Source organism: Homarus americanus, unplaced genomic scaffold (assembly GCF_018991925.1).
Source record: "Homarus americanus isolate GMGI-L3 unplaced genomic scaffold, GMGI_Hamer_2.0 scaffold52625, whole genome shotgun sequence".
In the NCBI taxonomy this organism is placed as follows: Eukaryota; Metazoa; Arthropoda; class Malacostraca; order Decapoda; family Nephropidae; genus Homarus; species Homarus americanus.
In genome coordinates this window covers 139,330-154,772 of record NW_024752137.1, presented here as the reverse complement: position 1 = coordinate 154,772, position 15,443 = coordinate 139,330, and the positions used below count along the sequence as shown (strand labels likewise).

General features: G+C 40.9%; 1 protein-coding gene across 1 annotated transcript in view; it reads right to left on the bottom strand.

Annotated features, from left to right (window-relative positions):
• The window catches only part of LOC121854968 (circadian locomoter output cycles protein kaput-like), a 312,409-nt gene extending 305,074 nt beyond the window's left edge, over positions 1–7,335 (bottom strand). The window contains 1 exon segment of the mRNA XM_042349789.1: positions 6,962–7,335. Coding sequence (XP_042205723.1) covers positions 6,962–7,050 — 89 coding nt within the window. The 5' untranslated portion in view covers positions 7,051–7,335.
• Between the last annotated feature and the right edge of the window lie 8,108 nt (positions 7,336–15,443).

Here is a 15,443-nt window from a genome sequence, read left to right as displayed (position 1 = left end):
CAAGAATATAGGTAATTATTGAAGGAAATATCTATAAAATCCCTAAAATTACCCTCAAAACACCACAGTATTTCTCTAATTACCTTATAAAATTTTAATTACCCTTAAATAATGTCATTAAAGTACAATGTAATTTCCCCAACTAATATATTCGTCCCCAATTATCTTTTTTTTTAAATTTCCCAAAATAATGGAATTGTTATATTTTTTCAAAGTAAATTACAAGCCAGTGTAATTTTTCCTGATCTCCCACCTATCTATCTATCTATCTACCTATCTATCTATCTATCTATCTTTACGACGGTGTCCTTGTAAACAAATTCATCCGAAAAAGACAATTAAGAATAAGTCACTAGTTACAAACACAAAGCAAATAACAAAACAAAAAGAAAATATCCCTACTGGAGGAAACATCCATCCGTCAAATCAGGAGAGGCGACCTAACCTAACCTAACCTCACCTATAACATAACCTAACCTAACCTAACCTGAGTCTTAGCTAAAGTCACATTTATACAATAATACGCATACATAATACACATATACTGTATACAGAAGTTCGGTTTAATTATCCGCCGGTGTAGGTTGTTCGAGTCATCCATGTCGCTTCCCGTGACTGTAGTTGAGATGTCCGCTAACTAGGCGAGTCATTAGCGAGAATTTCCGGTGTATGAATAGTCTTTAGTGAATATTTCCGGTAAATTATTAGCGTTTAGTGGATATTTCCGGTAAATTAATAGCAGTGATTGGTGATTATTTCCCGTGAATGATCAGCGCTTGGTAGGATATTTCCGGTAAATTAATAGCAGCGATTGGTGATTATTTCCCGTGAAAAAACAGACAGCGATTGGCTAATTCATCCCACGGAAAAAAACAAAAAAAAACATAATGATTAACAGAAAACTCCGGGAAATCAGCGGTGATTAGCCTAGACTTGGGACACACACACACACACACACACACACACACAAACACACACACACACACAAAAAGAGAGAAAGAAAAAGCTGTGGCGATTTGCTTTAATGTCAAGCAAATAAACGCAGCCGTAACAGCCAAGAATTACCGGGGAAAATGTAGTGTTGTGACTTGACATACGAGGAGAGTTTTTGCATTGGATATCCGGCCAGAAGCGGTGTTAACTTTATTGTATTGTCCACCTTAGATTCTCAGGACATCGTAAGTAAAAAAGGAAAAGAAATAAAATAAAATTCCCTTAAAATTGGGGACGACAAAAACCACCTCAATTCACTGGTTTAAAACAGATCTCAAAATGGTTTATTTTTTACGCTGGTTTATTTTTTACGCTGGGACTATAGGTATTGTTACTGAAACTCTTAAATTATTATACCTAGGACTTAAAACCTCAAATAATCGTAAGTGAAATTTTCCTCGAATGTAGAGACACAAGAAAGATTCTTAACTACAAAAAAAAAATCGCCTTCCTAAAAAACAAAATTGTTTCAGATTTACACTTGAGATTGTAAACGTTAACTCCTTCACTAATCACTATGTTAAAAGAAGAGCATTATGTGAATTAGACCCATAAGAAGGTAATACAATCAGGTGTTGTGTCGTAAGATGTATAGAGCCTAGAGATCACAACGACTCACTCAATGAATTAAACGAATCCCCGAACCCGGAACCCGAATGTGAACTCAAAACTGAACCCGAATGTATATTAAAGTAAGGGCATTGGTTAGGTTAGGATAGGTTAGGTTAGGTTAGGTTAAGAGTAGCTTCGATTAAGGTGGTAGGTTAGGTAAGATTAGTTCACAGTTAGGGGTTTGTTAAGATGAGGTAGGTTAGCTTATGTTAGTTTAAAAATAAGATAAATTAACTTGTAAGGTAAGGTAAGTTAGGTTAAGTAATAGATTAATTTAACTTAGGTTTCTGGTCACAGGTGTACTGAGGCCCTTTACAAAGTTATGAAGACGTAGAGAAAAGGAGACTCTCTCTCTCTCTCTCTCTCTCTCTCTCTCTCTCTCTCTCTCATCTATCTATCTATCTATCTATCATTTTATATTTCAAGATTTCCACGTTTCCTCGGCAAAGTTCCACCGCTTAAAAGCTCTAATAACCAAAGTTTCAGGAAAATAATTTTTTTACCACAAAGTTTCCGAGAAAATCGAGTTTATTTCCTTAAAACTTTACGACATTTTTTTTCTTTATAACGTTCCGGTTTGTTAAGTTACAATTACCGGAAAAATATTATATTTTTGACATATTGCCTTAAATGACCGGTAAAATGGCTGTCATCAGTTAGTTCCGTCAAAATATAATTCTTCACCTTACAATGCCGGTAATAATGGTGTTCTGTTATATATCCAAGAAAAATTCCCCCTCTCGTATTTTTTAAATTCTGGGAAGTTTTGTTTTCGCGATAAAATGGCGGGAAATTTTGGTTCTTAATTGAAAAGGTTCAGGAAGATATTTGGCGTTCATTTTTTTTATTCCCGGCAAATTATTTTTATCATTATAACACCGGTAGTATTAAAATTCCATCGACCTTAAAATCCCTAAAAATAAATGAGTTTTCTCTAATAAAAACTATCCAAAAATTTCATTCACTTTACAAACTAACTAAAAAAGATCCCTAAAAAATCCTACACTTTAGAAACTAACTAAATAAAATCTCTAAAATATCCTATATATTACAAATTTAATACAAAACCCCCCCCCAAATCCTTCACATTACAAACTAGGTAAAAAAAATCCCCCAAAATCCTTCACTTTACAAACTGAAATCCCGGCAAAATGGCGTTCCTTATTTCACAGCAAAAATACGGGACTTATTTTCCACTTGCAGTAAAATACTCAAGACTTGTTAGGGGAAAAATACAATATATCACAAGAGGTCGGGAATAAATGTTTCCAGCTGCGAGCCGTATTTTTCCCCTGAGTCACTTCTTCCGGATTATATTTACCGGAAAATGCACTCTCTCCCTCCCAGTTCCGGATAAGAGATACCGAGATATCCGGCAGTTTGTTCCGAGTGCCCTGAGGAGTACTACCAGCTAAGAGTGCCAAGAGAGCGTATGTTAGTAAGAGTGCCAAGAGAGTGTACAGTATGGTAGGAAGAGTGCCAAGAGAGCGTATGTTAGTAAGAGTGCCAAGAGAGTGTACAGTATGGTAGGAAGAGTGCCAAGAGAGCGTATGTTAGTAACAGTGTCAGTATAGTGCATGTTAGACTTCCAGTACAGTGCCAGTTAAGATGTTGCAGCACAATGCCAGGTGTGTTCTGCACAGTGACAGTGCCAGGGTGTTCAGGATGCAGTGACAGTGCAGTGCCAGGGTATTCCAGGACAGTGCCAGTGTGCCAGGGTGTTGCAGGACAGTGCCAGGGTGTTCCAGGACAGTGCCAGGATGTTCCAGGACAGTGCCAGGGTGTTCCAAGACAGTGCCAGGGTGTTCCAGGACAGTGCCAGTATAGAAGGTGAGTGTCGGAACTGAAAACACCCAGAAAACGAGACCAAATAATTCAGTGTTGGCGGGACTCACTGGAGCTATACCTGGAGTCACTGGAACCAACTGTCCGAAACAATCCAATAATACACGAACATACACACATACAGAGAACACGCAGACATACACACATACAGAGAACACACAGACATACACACATACAGGGAGTAAACAGACATACACACATACAGGGAGCACGCAGACATACACACATACAGAGAGCACGCAGACATACACACATAGAGAGAGCACGCAGACATACACAGATAGACCATACAGAGAGCGCACAGACATAGGCACATACACAGACATCATACACAGACATACACAGACATCATACACAAACATACACAGACATCATACACAAACAGCATACACAGAGTACAAGTATTCCAGTATATAGTGAGTGTGTTTGACCAAGTGTGTATTTATATCCCAGAGTCAAAGGTTATTTTCCAGCAAAGTGTGTGTTAGTGTTCCAGGCGAGTTCTTAAACTGAGCCCCACGGAGAGGTGGTGTTCCAGCAAGGTGTTAAGAAACTCCTACACCTGTGTGAGGTGTTAGAGGCCAGCAGGTGGGTGTAGCGAGACGGACAGCTTAGCAGGAGGGCCCCACAAATGATGCTGCTGGTGGTGGTGGTGGTGGTGGTGGTGGTGGTGGTAGTGGTGGTGGTGGTGGTAGCGGTGGAGTTGTTGTTGTTGGTGGCGGTACTGATAGTAGCAATGGTGGTAGTAGTGGTGGTGATAGTGGTAGTAGTAGTAATGGTGGTAGTGGTTATAGTTGTAGTATAGTGATTGTGGTAATGATGGTGGTAGTGGTGGTAGTGGTAGTAATGGTAGTAGTGGTAGTGGTGGTAGTGGTAATAATGGTAGTAGTGGTAGTGGTGGTAGTGGTGGGGTTCCTCTATTGTGTTAGGTCATTATCCTCCCTACCATAGTGTTAAGGCTCACCACAGGCTCCCGCACATCACACTAACACACAAGAGGCTGTGGTGAAGCCTCCCTCCTGATGACGCTTTAGGAGGAGGAGGAGGAAGAGGAGGAGGAGGAGGAGGAGGAGGAGGAGGAGGAAGAGGGGAGGAGGAGGAGGAGGAGGAGGAGGAGGAGGAGGAGGAGGAGGAGGAGGAGGAAGGAGGGAAGGGGTTGGATGATGAAACCTCCTGACAATGCTGAAGAAGGGAGGTGACCAAACAACGGTGCCTGGTGGATCCCCTACAGGAAAGTCACAACCTGAATCATGTCCCTAAATGATGCTCCTGTAGAGTACAATAGAGAATCCCAAGTAGAGTCTAAGTCAGGGTTTACTGTAGAGTATCAAAGTGAGTTTCCAGCTAAGTGTAAACACATGAAGCATCTCCAATAGGTCGAGTTTTAAGGTAGAGTTTTAAGGTAGAGTTTAAGGAGCGAGGAGAGTCATTGATTTATCTTTCTACACCTGACGGACGACCATGAAGGACCACCTAAAACGACCAGCTAAAAGGACGACCATCGTACAAAGGTCAACGAGGAACAGAAGAAGAAGAAGAAGGAGAAGGAGGAGGAGGAGGAGGAGGTATATGCTAGAACGGACGCTTAGAGAATGTTGTGATAGTTTGTGAAGACGCTATAGCCGCCGCCCCTTCCTCGTCTTGGTCAGGTACTAAGACAGTACAGATGATGCCTTGGTTTTATAAGTCTGTGGATGAGGTGAAGGAGGTGCAGAGAGGGATGGCCTGAGGGAGGCGGGTGAGGAGGTGGGTGAGGGAGGGTGGGGGGTGAGGCGGGGTGGGGTGAGGGAGGGGGTGAGGGAGGCGGGGTGAGGGAGGCGGGGTGAGGGAGGCGTGGGTGAGGGGAGGGTGGGGAGGTGGGGTGAGAGGGAGGCGGGGGTGGGGAGTGGGTAATGGTGAGGAGGTGAGGGAGGGTGGGTGAGGGAGGCGTGGATGAGGGTGAGGAGGCATGGATGATGGTGAAGGAGGTGTGAATGAGGACGAGGAGACGTTGGTGATAGTAAGGGAGGGTGGGTGAGGGTGGTGGATGAGGTGAGGAGGCGTGGATGAGGGAGGAGGTATGGGAGGGTGGTGAGGATGAGGGTGAGTGAGGGTGGATGAGGGTGAGGAGGCATGGATGAGGGTGGATGGATGATGGTGAAGGTGTGAATGAGGACGAGGAGACGATAGTAAGGGAGGTGTGGATGAGGGGTGAGGAGGCGGATGAGGTGAGTGAGGGAGGTGGATGAGGGGGAGGAGGTGGATGAGGGAGGAGGTGAGGAGGTGGTGAGGTGGAGGGGGATGAGGGTGAGGGGAGGAGGCGTGGATGAGGGTGAGGAGGTGGATGAGGGGTGAGAGGTGTGGATGAGGGTGAGTGAGGGTGGATGAGGGTGAGTGAGGATGAGGGGTGAGTGAGGCGTGGATGAGGGTGAGTGAGGCGTGGATGAGGGTGAGTGAGGCGTGGATGAGGGTGAGTGAGGCGTGGATGGTGGCTCCAGATCTTCAGGTCAGTCATGGAAATTAATGTGAAAACTTTGAGTTGGTCTCTTAAGACTGGCGGTGAAGTGGAGTGTCATGTGTAGCGGTGACTGCCCCACTGGCCCCTGAACCCCTGGTGGACGTGCGGTGATCATCGCTGTGTGCGTGCGGCGAATTGTGCGTGCACGACTTGCCGCATGCGAGCACGAACGGCCGCAACTAACTGTGTAGTCACGCCAGCTACCGGTTATCTCAACGCCACAGCAGCATCCAGCATCTGACCTGACCAGCGACCGTCGCCCATACACACGCACGTTTTTCTTGTGACGGCCGATGATGTTGAGGTCGGCAGCGGCGGCGGCGGCGGAACCGTGGTGTTGGCGGGTGCCACGGAGGGCCAGCGGGGTGCCAATGAGACGACCCCGTCAGCGGCGATCAACACACACACAAGTCCGTCACGCTCGCCGGCATCTTAAGGTCAAGCGGAAGTACACAACAACTCCCGGAGTGACGTGTGACACTCCCTTTACACGCGCGATTCATAACAAGGTGTTGTTTGAATTTTATGTTACATAATGAAAGAGACTTGCTGATGATTTATTGCCAATCTACACGCCATCCCGCTGTCTCTTCTCTTGGGGTTTTTGTTATGTTTTTTTACCGGTAAACTTGTATATCTTTTTTATGCTGTTAGTCGAGAGTAATCACACAACTTCTTCACCGACACTGTCAACAGAGGTTAAAGATGATGTGAGTGAGGAGCGGGTGAAGCATCTCCAGGTGGCGGCGGTGCTTCACTCTGACACCACATTTTGACATGTTGGTGAGGATGTAGGTGGCAACGTCGTGTCATGGGTTTATTGTCACTTTGTTGACACCTGGGCGAGGCGGGGCAGGTGGTGAGGGTGACGCATCGCCCCGCCCTACACCCTCACCACTCGCCTACCACCTCGTCTCGTGTCTGTGTACTATGTACTTGAGGTGTATCACAAGTGTATTGCGGGGTCCGGGAGGGACTCAAGGGCGGGGTGTTGCTCACACACGGACGACTTACCTTTTTCCGTTGCGACGCCGCCTCTTGGTGGCATAGACGGTTCCCAGGGCGTTCATGTTGGAGGTGGGTGTATTTTGTTGGCTCAGCATACTGAACGACGAAGCATCCTGGTCCCCCCGGGGGTCACTGGGCAGCGCCGCGGCACTAGGTGGCACTGCCGAGGGTCTGGCCGCTGCCACACTGGCCACACTATACCCGACACTGGGCCTCACGTGGCCACACCCAACACACAGGTGGACACACACCTCAACACGCGGGCTTAACGCTTCACTAGGAGGCTCGCGAGCTGCCACAACACACTGCACATGCCATCAACACGCTGCACTCATGTGCCACTGACCACAGGCGCCACACACCACACCGCCTCGCACACACAGAACATTCGCTTGTTTTGTTTTTACTCGGCGGGGCGGGTGGCAGCGCCGCGTTAGTGCGTCCGTGCGTGCGTTACTCCACGCCCCGCCCACCCCGCCCACCCGACCAATCAGCGCCGACCAGTAGGGCTGGACCGCCCGACAACCATCCCCACCGAGTCGCCGCCACCAGCACCAACATGGCGGACCAGCGGACGACGCCGTGCGCTCCACGTCGCAAGTGTCCTGCCACAGCGCCTCTTGTCCGAGTGTTTGTCTGTCTCTGTGTTTACCAAAGTGGCTGAGAGGAACCGTGTGAAGTGTGTGTTGTGTTGTGGGGCCCACAGTCCCTCACAGACCCCACAGGATCCTGACTTCCGCCCGTGGACGTCCCCACCAGGTAAGAGCGAAGGTAATTAGCCTGAGCGGTGGCCGTCAGCTCACCGCTACTCCGCGATACCATCTCCGGAGGCACCAACACACCGCTAATTAATTGTTGTTGGCCAGGAGTGAGTGGCAGACGAGGGCAGGAAGGAAGTGCACTCATCTTATCTAGGGGAGTCAGGAACCAGGTGAAGGTGACGGCGTACTCAGGTGTGCAGGGCGGCCCCGGTTCACCTGGTGGAGGTGGCGGCGAGGCAGGTGAGTCCCGCCACCCGCTGTGACCACCTTCCTACCTGTCCCTCCTCACCTGCCTACCTGTTTATATACAAATATGTAAATTCATCAACACGTAAACGAAGATTTATACACCCGGTATATACTGTGAATATAAACAACGCACCTAACAAAATAATATTCTATCATCACTACTCATTAATATTAACAAGCGGCTAACGATATATAAATAATTATATGACGGTACAATATATCACACACTGATTTGATTAAGAAGAATTATAAAACCCCTTTATTATATATCCGGGTTACGTATATTAATACCTACAAAGGAAGATATATTACCCCTCAGAGTAATATATGAACAAGAGACATATATCACAGTATAGGAGACGGGTATATTATAACAGGGTCATATAGTCTTGTTGATGATATGGCAGTAACGAGTATTTACAATATGTCTAGACTGTGATATAAGAAAATATAGGAAACACCGATAGGAGAATAAATTGACTATATAGGTGAAAAATATCTTGATAATTACTGTAGGATTTTGTTAATGTAATAATGACCACTATGATGATAAGGAAGTGATAATGTCTTTATTGATTATTATCATAATTATTATTATTTTTTATTATTATTATTACTATTATTATTATTTATATTATTAGTATTAGTATTATTATTATTATTTATTATTAGTATTATTTCTGTCTCAAAAAAGATTTTCTAATTTAGTATTATGAATCAGTAAAGCCAAAACAAAATATACCTTGAAATATATAATTACTGTCGGTTATAATTATAGGTTTTACCCGTATAATTAAGCTATATTACCCCGGTATAGCAGAAATAACTATATGAACTATAACTATAAGAGATATATAATTATAGGGACATAATCATTACATGACAAGACGGAATAGTAGTTTAATATTATTATTTCACTACTATTACTACTACTATACTACAGATGCTACTACTACTATTGCTACTATTATTACTGTTATTACTGCTACTGTTGTTACTACTACTACTGTTATTATTCAAATTTTTAAATAAAGTACACGATATACTATTATTATTAAGAGTACTATTTAAATTGTAAAAAAAACTATCATTGTAAGTAAGTAATAATAATAATAATAATAATAATAATAATAATAATAATAATAATAATAATAATAATAATAATAATAATCCTTTGAGAATTACAGAACTATTTATTAATACCATTATTATTATTATTATTATTATTATCATTATTATTATTAATGATGAAGTAAAATTAACTTTTTCTTTATTATTAATTAATCTCACTAATATCTCAGTTCCTTCATTATTCCTAACACATTTGTAAACAAGTTAGAAGACAATTAATATGTTAATAATAGACAGAAACAAAACGGTGACGCAACAGTTAAACAATAGACAGTTACATAATACACAGTCACACGGTAGACAGTCAAATAATAGACAATTAAACAATACTATCACACAAAAACACTCAATCAATAGATACACAAACTATAGGTACACAAACAATAAGCAATCAATCAATAAACACTCAAACGATAGAAACCCAAACAATACACTCAAACAATAAACATACAAACAATAGAAACTCAAACAATACACTCAAACAATAAACATACAAACAATAGAAACTCAAACAATACACTCAAACAATAAACATACAAACAATAGAAACTCAAACAATACACTCAAACAATAGAAACTCAAACAATATCTAAACAACCATTCAGAATAAAACAAATAAACATATCAATCTAGTTCCTCAATTCCCTCAAAAATAAAATTTGAAAAAGTTTTCATTAATATTTATATAATATTAATTTAAAATATAGTTTTATATATAACTAACCTATATATTTTCTAAACCTAACCTAACTTTAACCTAAGCTAATCTAATCTAACTTTAACCTAACCCACCCCGCCCTAACCTAACCAAACCTAACCTAACCTAACCTAACCTAACCAAACCTAACCTAACCTAACCTAACCTAACCTAACCAAACCTTTAATTATGATTCGTCTCAGAAATTATTAAAAATATATATATATATATAAAAAATTAAATAATAATTGATTTTTTTTCTGATTTTAATTATTCCTTTATTCAATTATGTATTTATTTATTCATGTTCGATCTTGTTTATATTTATCATTCAATTATTACTTGTATTTTCTCACATTCTTTAATATACATTTATTTTATTTGATGAGTTTATTAAATTTTATGTCAAGTTGTGTGATGATATGACAGGTTGTATGATATGACATTGTATGGTGATAATACAGGTTGTATTATATGACAGGTTGTATGAGGATAGGCTAGGTTGTATGATAATATGACAGGTTGTATGATATGACAGGTTGTATGATGACATGACAGGTTGTATTATATGGCAGGTTGTATGATGATATGACAGGTTGTATTATATGACAGGTTGTATGATGATATGGCATGATTGTATGATAATATGACAGGTATGATTATATGACAGGTTATATGATGATATAACAGGTTGTATGATGATATGACATGATTGTATCATAAGAAAGGTTGTATGATGATATGATATGATAGGTTGCATGATATGACAGGTTGCATGATGATATGACAGGTTGTATGATTATATGACATGTTGTATGATGATATGACAGGTTGTATGATATGACAGGTTGTATAACGATATGACAGGTTGTATGATCATATGACAGGTTGTATGACGATATGACAGGTTGTATGATGATATGACAGGTTGTATGATGATATGACATGTTGTATGATGATATGACAGGTTGTATGATATGACATGTTGTATGATGATATGACATGTTGTATGATATGTCATGTTGTATGATGATATGACATGTTGTATATGACAGGTTGTATGACGATATGACATGTTGTATGATGATATGACATGTTGTATGATGATGATCATGTTGTATGATATGATATGACATGTTGTATATGACAGGTTGTATGACGATATGACATGTTGTATGATGATATGACAGGTTGTATGATGACAGGTTGTATGATATGACAAGTTGTATGATATGACATGTTGTATGATGATATGACATGTTGTATGATGATATGACAGGTTGTATGATGATAATGACGTGGTTGTATGATGATATGACAGGTTGCATGATGATATGACAGGTTGTATGATGATATGACAGGTTGTATGACGATATGACATGTTGTATGATGATATGACATGTTGTATGATATGACATGTTGTATGATGATATGACATGTTGTATGATATGACAGGTTGTGTGACGATATGACATGTATGATGATATGACAGGTTGTATAATGATATGACAGGTTGTATGATGATAATGACGTGGTTGTATGATGATATGACAGGTTGTATGATAATATGACATGGTTTTATGACAGAAGACGCAGCCGTGGCAAGGTAGATACAACGCTCAACTCCTATCATATGATGCATTGCTTCGACAGACGCATATATACGTACACACACACATATATGCGTACACACACACATATATGCGTACACACACACATATATACGTACACACACACATATATACGTACACACACACATATATGTACACTGTACACACACACATGAGACAGACACATATATACACATGTTAATGACAGAGTATTAATGAAGCTGCCTATGATAGCGTTGCAAGAGAGAAATATTCCATGTTGCAGATTAACTTAGTGTTGCATTATTATTTTGTTTTTTTCCTAATAGTGTGTTTGTTATGTAGGTGTTTATTTGTTATTTGTATGTTTGGAAGCTCTATGTTTGTTTGTTATTTGTATGTTTGGAAGCTTTGTGTTTTATATTTTTTTATTTTTTTATTTTTTAAATGTTGTTTCTCTTTTTGTAAAGATTTTCACATTTTTATTTTTTTGCATCACTCCCAATGAGGTTTTGATGGGAGACAATTTACATTTTTTTACACTGTCTCTCTGTCTGTCTCTCTGTCTGCCTCTCTGTCTGTCTGTCTCACATCACACAGGCAATCATCACACAACTCTCAGCTCATTAGTTCAGTAAAAACACCTGTTGGGAAAAGCAAGAAACTTACGATCGTTACCAAATTCTTAAGAGAAAATATTTGGACATTTTTTGGTGGTTCCTGTTGCTTATGTGTCTCTTAACTGGTGTCTGTCTGTCTGTCTGTGTGTGTGTGTGTGTGTGTGTGTGTGTGTGTGTGTGTGTGTGTCTGTGTGTGTGTGTCGTTATCACCTGTTGATTGGTTCTACGAAAGAAATGTTAACCCCTTGAATACGATGACTTAATTAACCAATGAGTACGATGACTTAAATCCCTGAGTACAATGACTTAATTAATCCTTGAGTACGATGACATATTTAACACCCTGAGTACAATGACTTAAAACCCTGAGTACGATGACTTAAAACCCTGAATACGAGGACTTAACCCTTTGAATACGATGACCAAATACATCTGAGGACCGCCGTGACACTTAAGGAATTTAGTCATCGTTCTCAGAAGGTTGATAAACAAAACTCAAGCTTCAGAATTCACCTCAAGAGATCATAATCATTAACCTAACCTAACCAAACCAAACCTAACCAAACCAAACCTAACCTAACCTAACCTAACCTAACCTAAGCTAACCTAACCAAACCAAACTTAACCTAACCTAATCAAGGCCACCATCTGTTGTTGCACACTGCATATCCATTTTGCAAATTAACTATTCAACAAAGCCACGTTATAGAGTCATGAACAACAACACAAGCCCGATGTAATACAAGTTGCAGAATATCATATCTTCACTATGATGAACACTTTAAGTTTGACTGTATAACAATGTTGCAAATAATTCCTTCGATAATATTTGCAATCAGTAATCAAAATAATATAGAATAGGAAGATAAGTCATATTGCAGATCAAATCTTTTATCATAATGACAGTTCACGGTACTGGGTCCCTATTGGTGGTAATTACATGTTGCATTGTTGCTGTGTTGCAATGCTTACGAGAACAGGAGCAACGGAAGCTATTGTTGATCTTATATGACAGTATAGGGTGTAGTAGGGTGTAGTGGGTGTATTAACAAGATCAGTTCATGGCAGTAGGGTGTAGGAGGGTGTAGTGGGTGTATTAACAAGATCAGTTCATGGCAGTAGGGTGTAGGAGGGTGTAGTGGGTGTATTAACAAGATCAGTTCATGGCAGTAGGGTGTAGGAGGGTGTAGGGTGTATTATCAAGATCAGTTCATGTAGCAGTTCATGGCAGTCAGTGACAGTCATCCGTCAAAGGTGAGTAATCTTGACAGAAAACCATTGTTTATTGTGGCCCGTGTGTGTGTCTCTGTGTGTGTGTGTGTGTGTGTGTGTCTGTGTCTGTGTCTGTGTCTGTGTGTGTCTGTGTCTGTGTGTCTGTGTGTGTCTGTGTGTGTGTGTGTGTGTGTGTGTGTGTGTGTGTGTGTGTGTGTGTCTGTGTGTGTGTGTGTGTGTCTGTGTGTGTGTGTGTGTGTGTCTGTGTGTGTGTGTGTGTGTGTGTGTGTGTGTGTGTGTGTGTGTGTGTGTGTGTGTGTGTCTGTGTGTGTGTGTCTGTGTGTGTGTGTCTGTGTATATATCAACACGTTTATATGGATGTGAAGCATGGGCGATTTATATACCGTCACATGAAACATTCCACATTAAATATCTGCAACACATTCTTAGTGTGAGCGTGTGGCGCAGACTGGTCATAAGATCGCCCGCCACCAAAGATCCTCTCCAGCTAATTGCATGATGGTCGACGTTTTGCTGGCGACCCAAAGAAACGCTACAAGAACCAGGGGAAGAAAGTCGTGAACAAATACAACACGAGTCCATCTAACCTTCCCGTTGATCGCCCCCCATGGAGGAGGCGTCGTCATGAGGGAGTACGGCACCTTGTTAACTCCACAACACGTCTGCTTTGTGAACAACGTCAAAGAAGGTATGGGCGTGTAGCTGTGCCCGCCCCCAAGCCCAGACTATACAGTAGACACCCTGTTTGTATCAAGAAGTGTGCGTCAAGGATTGGACTCTACAGCCACCGTAAGACTCACCAATAAACCAGAAGGGGAGGACTCATAACCGGACATGAACTACCATAAGCAACAGGTGATCCTTCATATCGTTTCCACACCTGTGGTCATGACTAATATACAACCCTTGATTGACGCTATAAAAATATAATTACAGTGTTTCTCTCTTTATATATATATACATATATATATATATATATATATATATATATATATATATATATATATATATATATATATATATATATATATATATATATATATATATATATACACAATGTGTGTGTTGTCCAGGCGACCATCCGCATCCAGCTATCAACACAATCTCTTTTAATCTATGCAAATTTGGGAATATCCGCGAATATAGTCACATATGTACACACCGTTTCCTATATATATGTATATACCTGAATGACTATATTTACAAGTTCATTTCAATGCACAAAAAATGATTGCATTCATATAATGAATTGGTGGCGTTATGAGACAAAACCTTTAAATGGGTAGTTTATGATGTAACCTACTTATTAGTTATTTCTCTTTATTCCTTTGGGACAAAAATAATAAATTGTATATACTTAATTATTTATTTAAATTGATGATAGCTTTTAATTATTGATAACATAAATAATGTTAGTAATTATAAAAAAACAACAGCAACCACAATAATAATAATAATAATAATAATAATAATAATAATAATAAATTCACGTTTTCATGTCTAAGAACACAGTACAACACACATACAGGTATTTTCATTACAAAACACAATACCTTAATTATATGCCCCGCCATTGTATCAAGATTTCTCAGGTGTTCACTAAATGCAATCTGTTATACACATTATTTTTTTAGGTCCAACTGAATGAAGATTTTTACATTGTATATTTCTGTTCGTGCCTGTGAATCGTACGGCGGGTGGGGGGGATGGGTGGAGGAGATGAGGGGGGGAGTGGTGGAGGTTGGAGGGAAAGGAGCTGAGGAAGGGAAAATGGAAAAGTGATAGTAGGGATAGTAAAGGGGAAAGAGGGAGAAGGGAGAATATCATGGAGGTTGGAAGAGGAGGAGGAAGAGGGACGAGAGGCGGTGGAAGAAGAGGAGGAGGAGGGGGAAGGGGTGGTTGAAGAAGAGGAGGAAAGGGAGGAGAAGAGGGAAAAGGAGGTGGAATGGGGGAAGAGGGTAAAGGTGAAGGAGTGAGGGTTGGTGAAAAAGGAGGAAGGAGGGGGAAGAGGAGAAGGAATGAAGAAGAGGAGGAGAAGGAATGAAGAAGAGGAGGAGAAGGGGGAAAAGGAAGGGGGAAGAGGACGAGGAGGAGACGGTGAAGAAGAGCAGAAGGAGAAGAGGGGGAAGGAAAAGAGGGGGAGGAGGAGAAGGGAAGAGGAGAGGAGGAGGAGAAGGGGAGAGGGGAGGAGAAGGGAGAGAAGGAGGA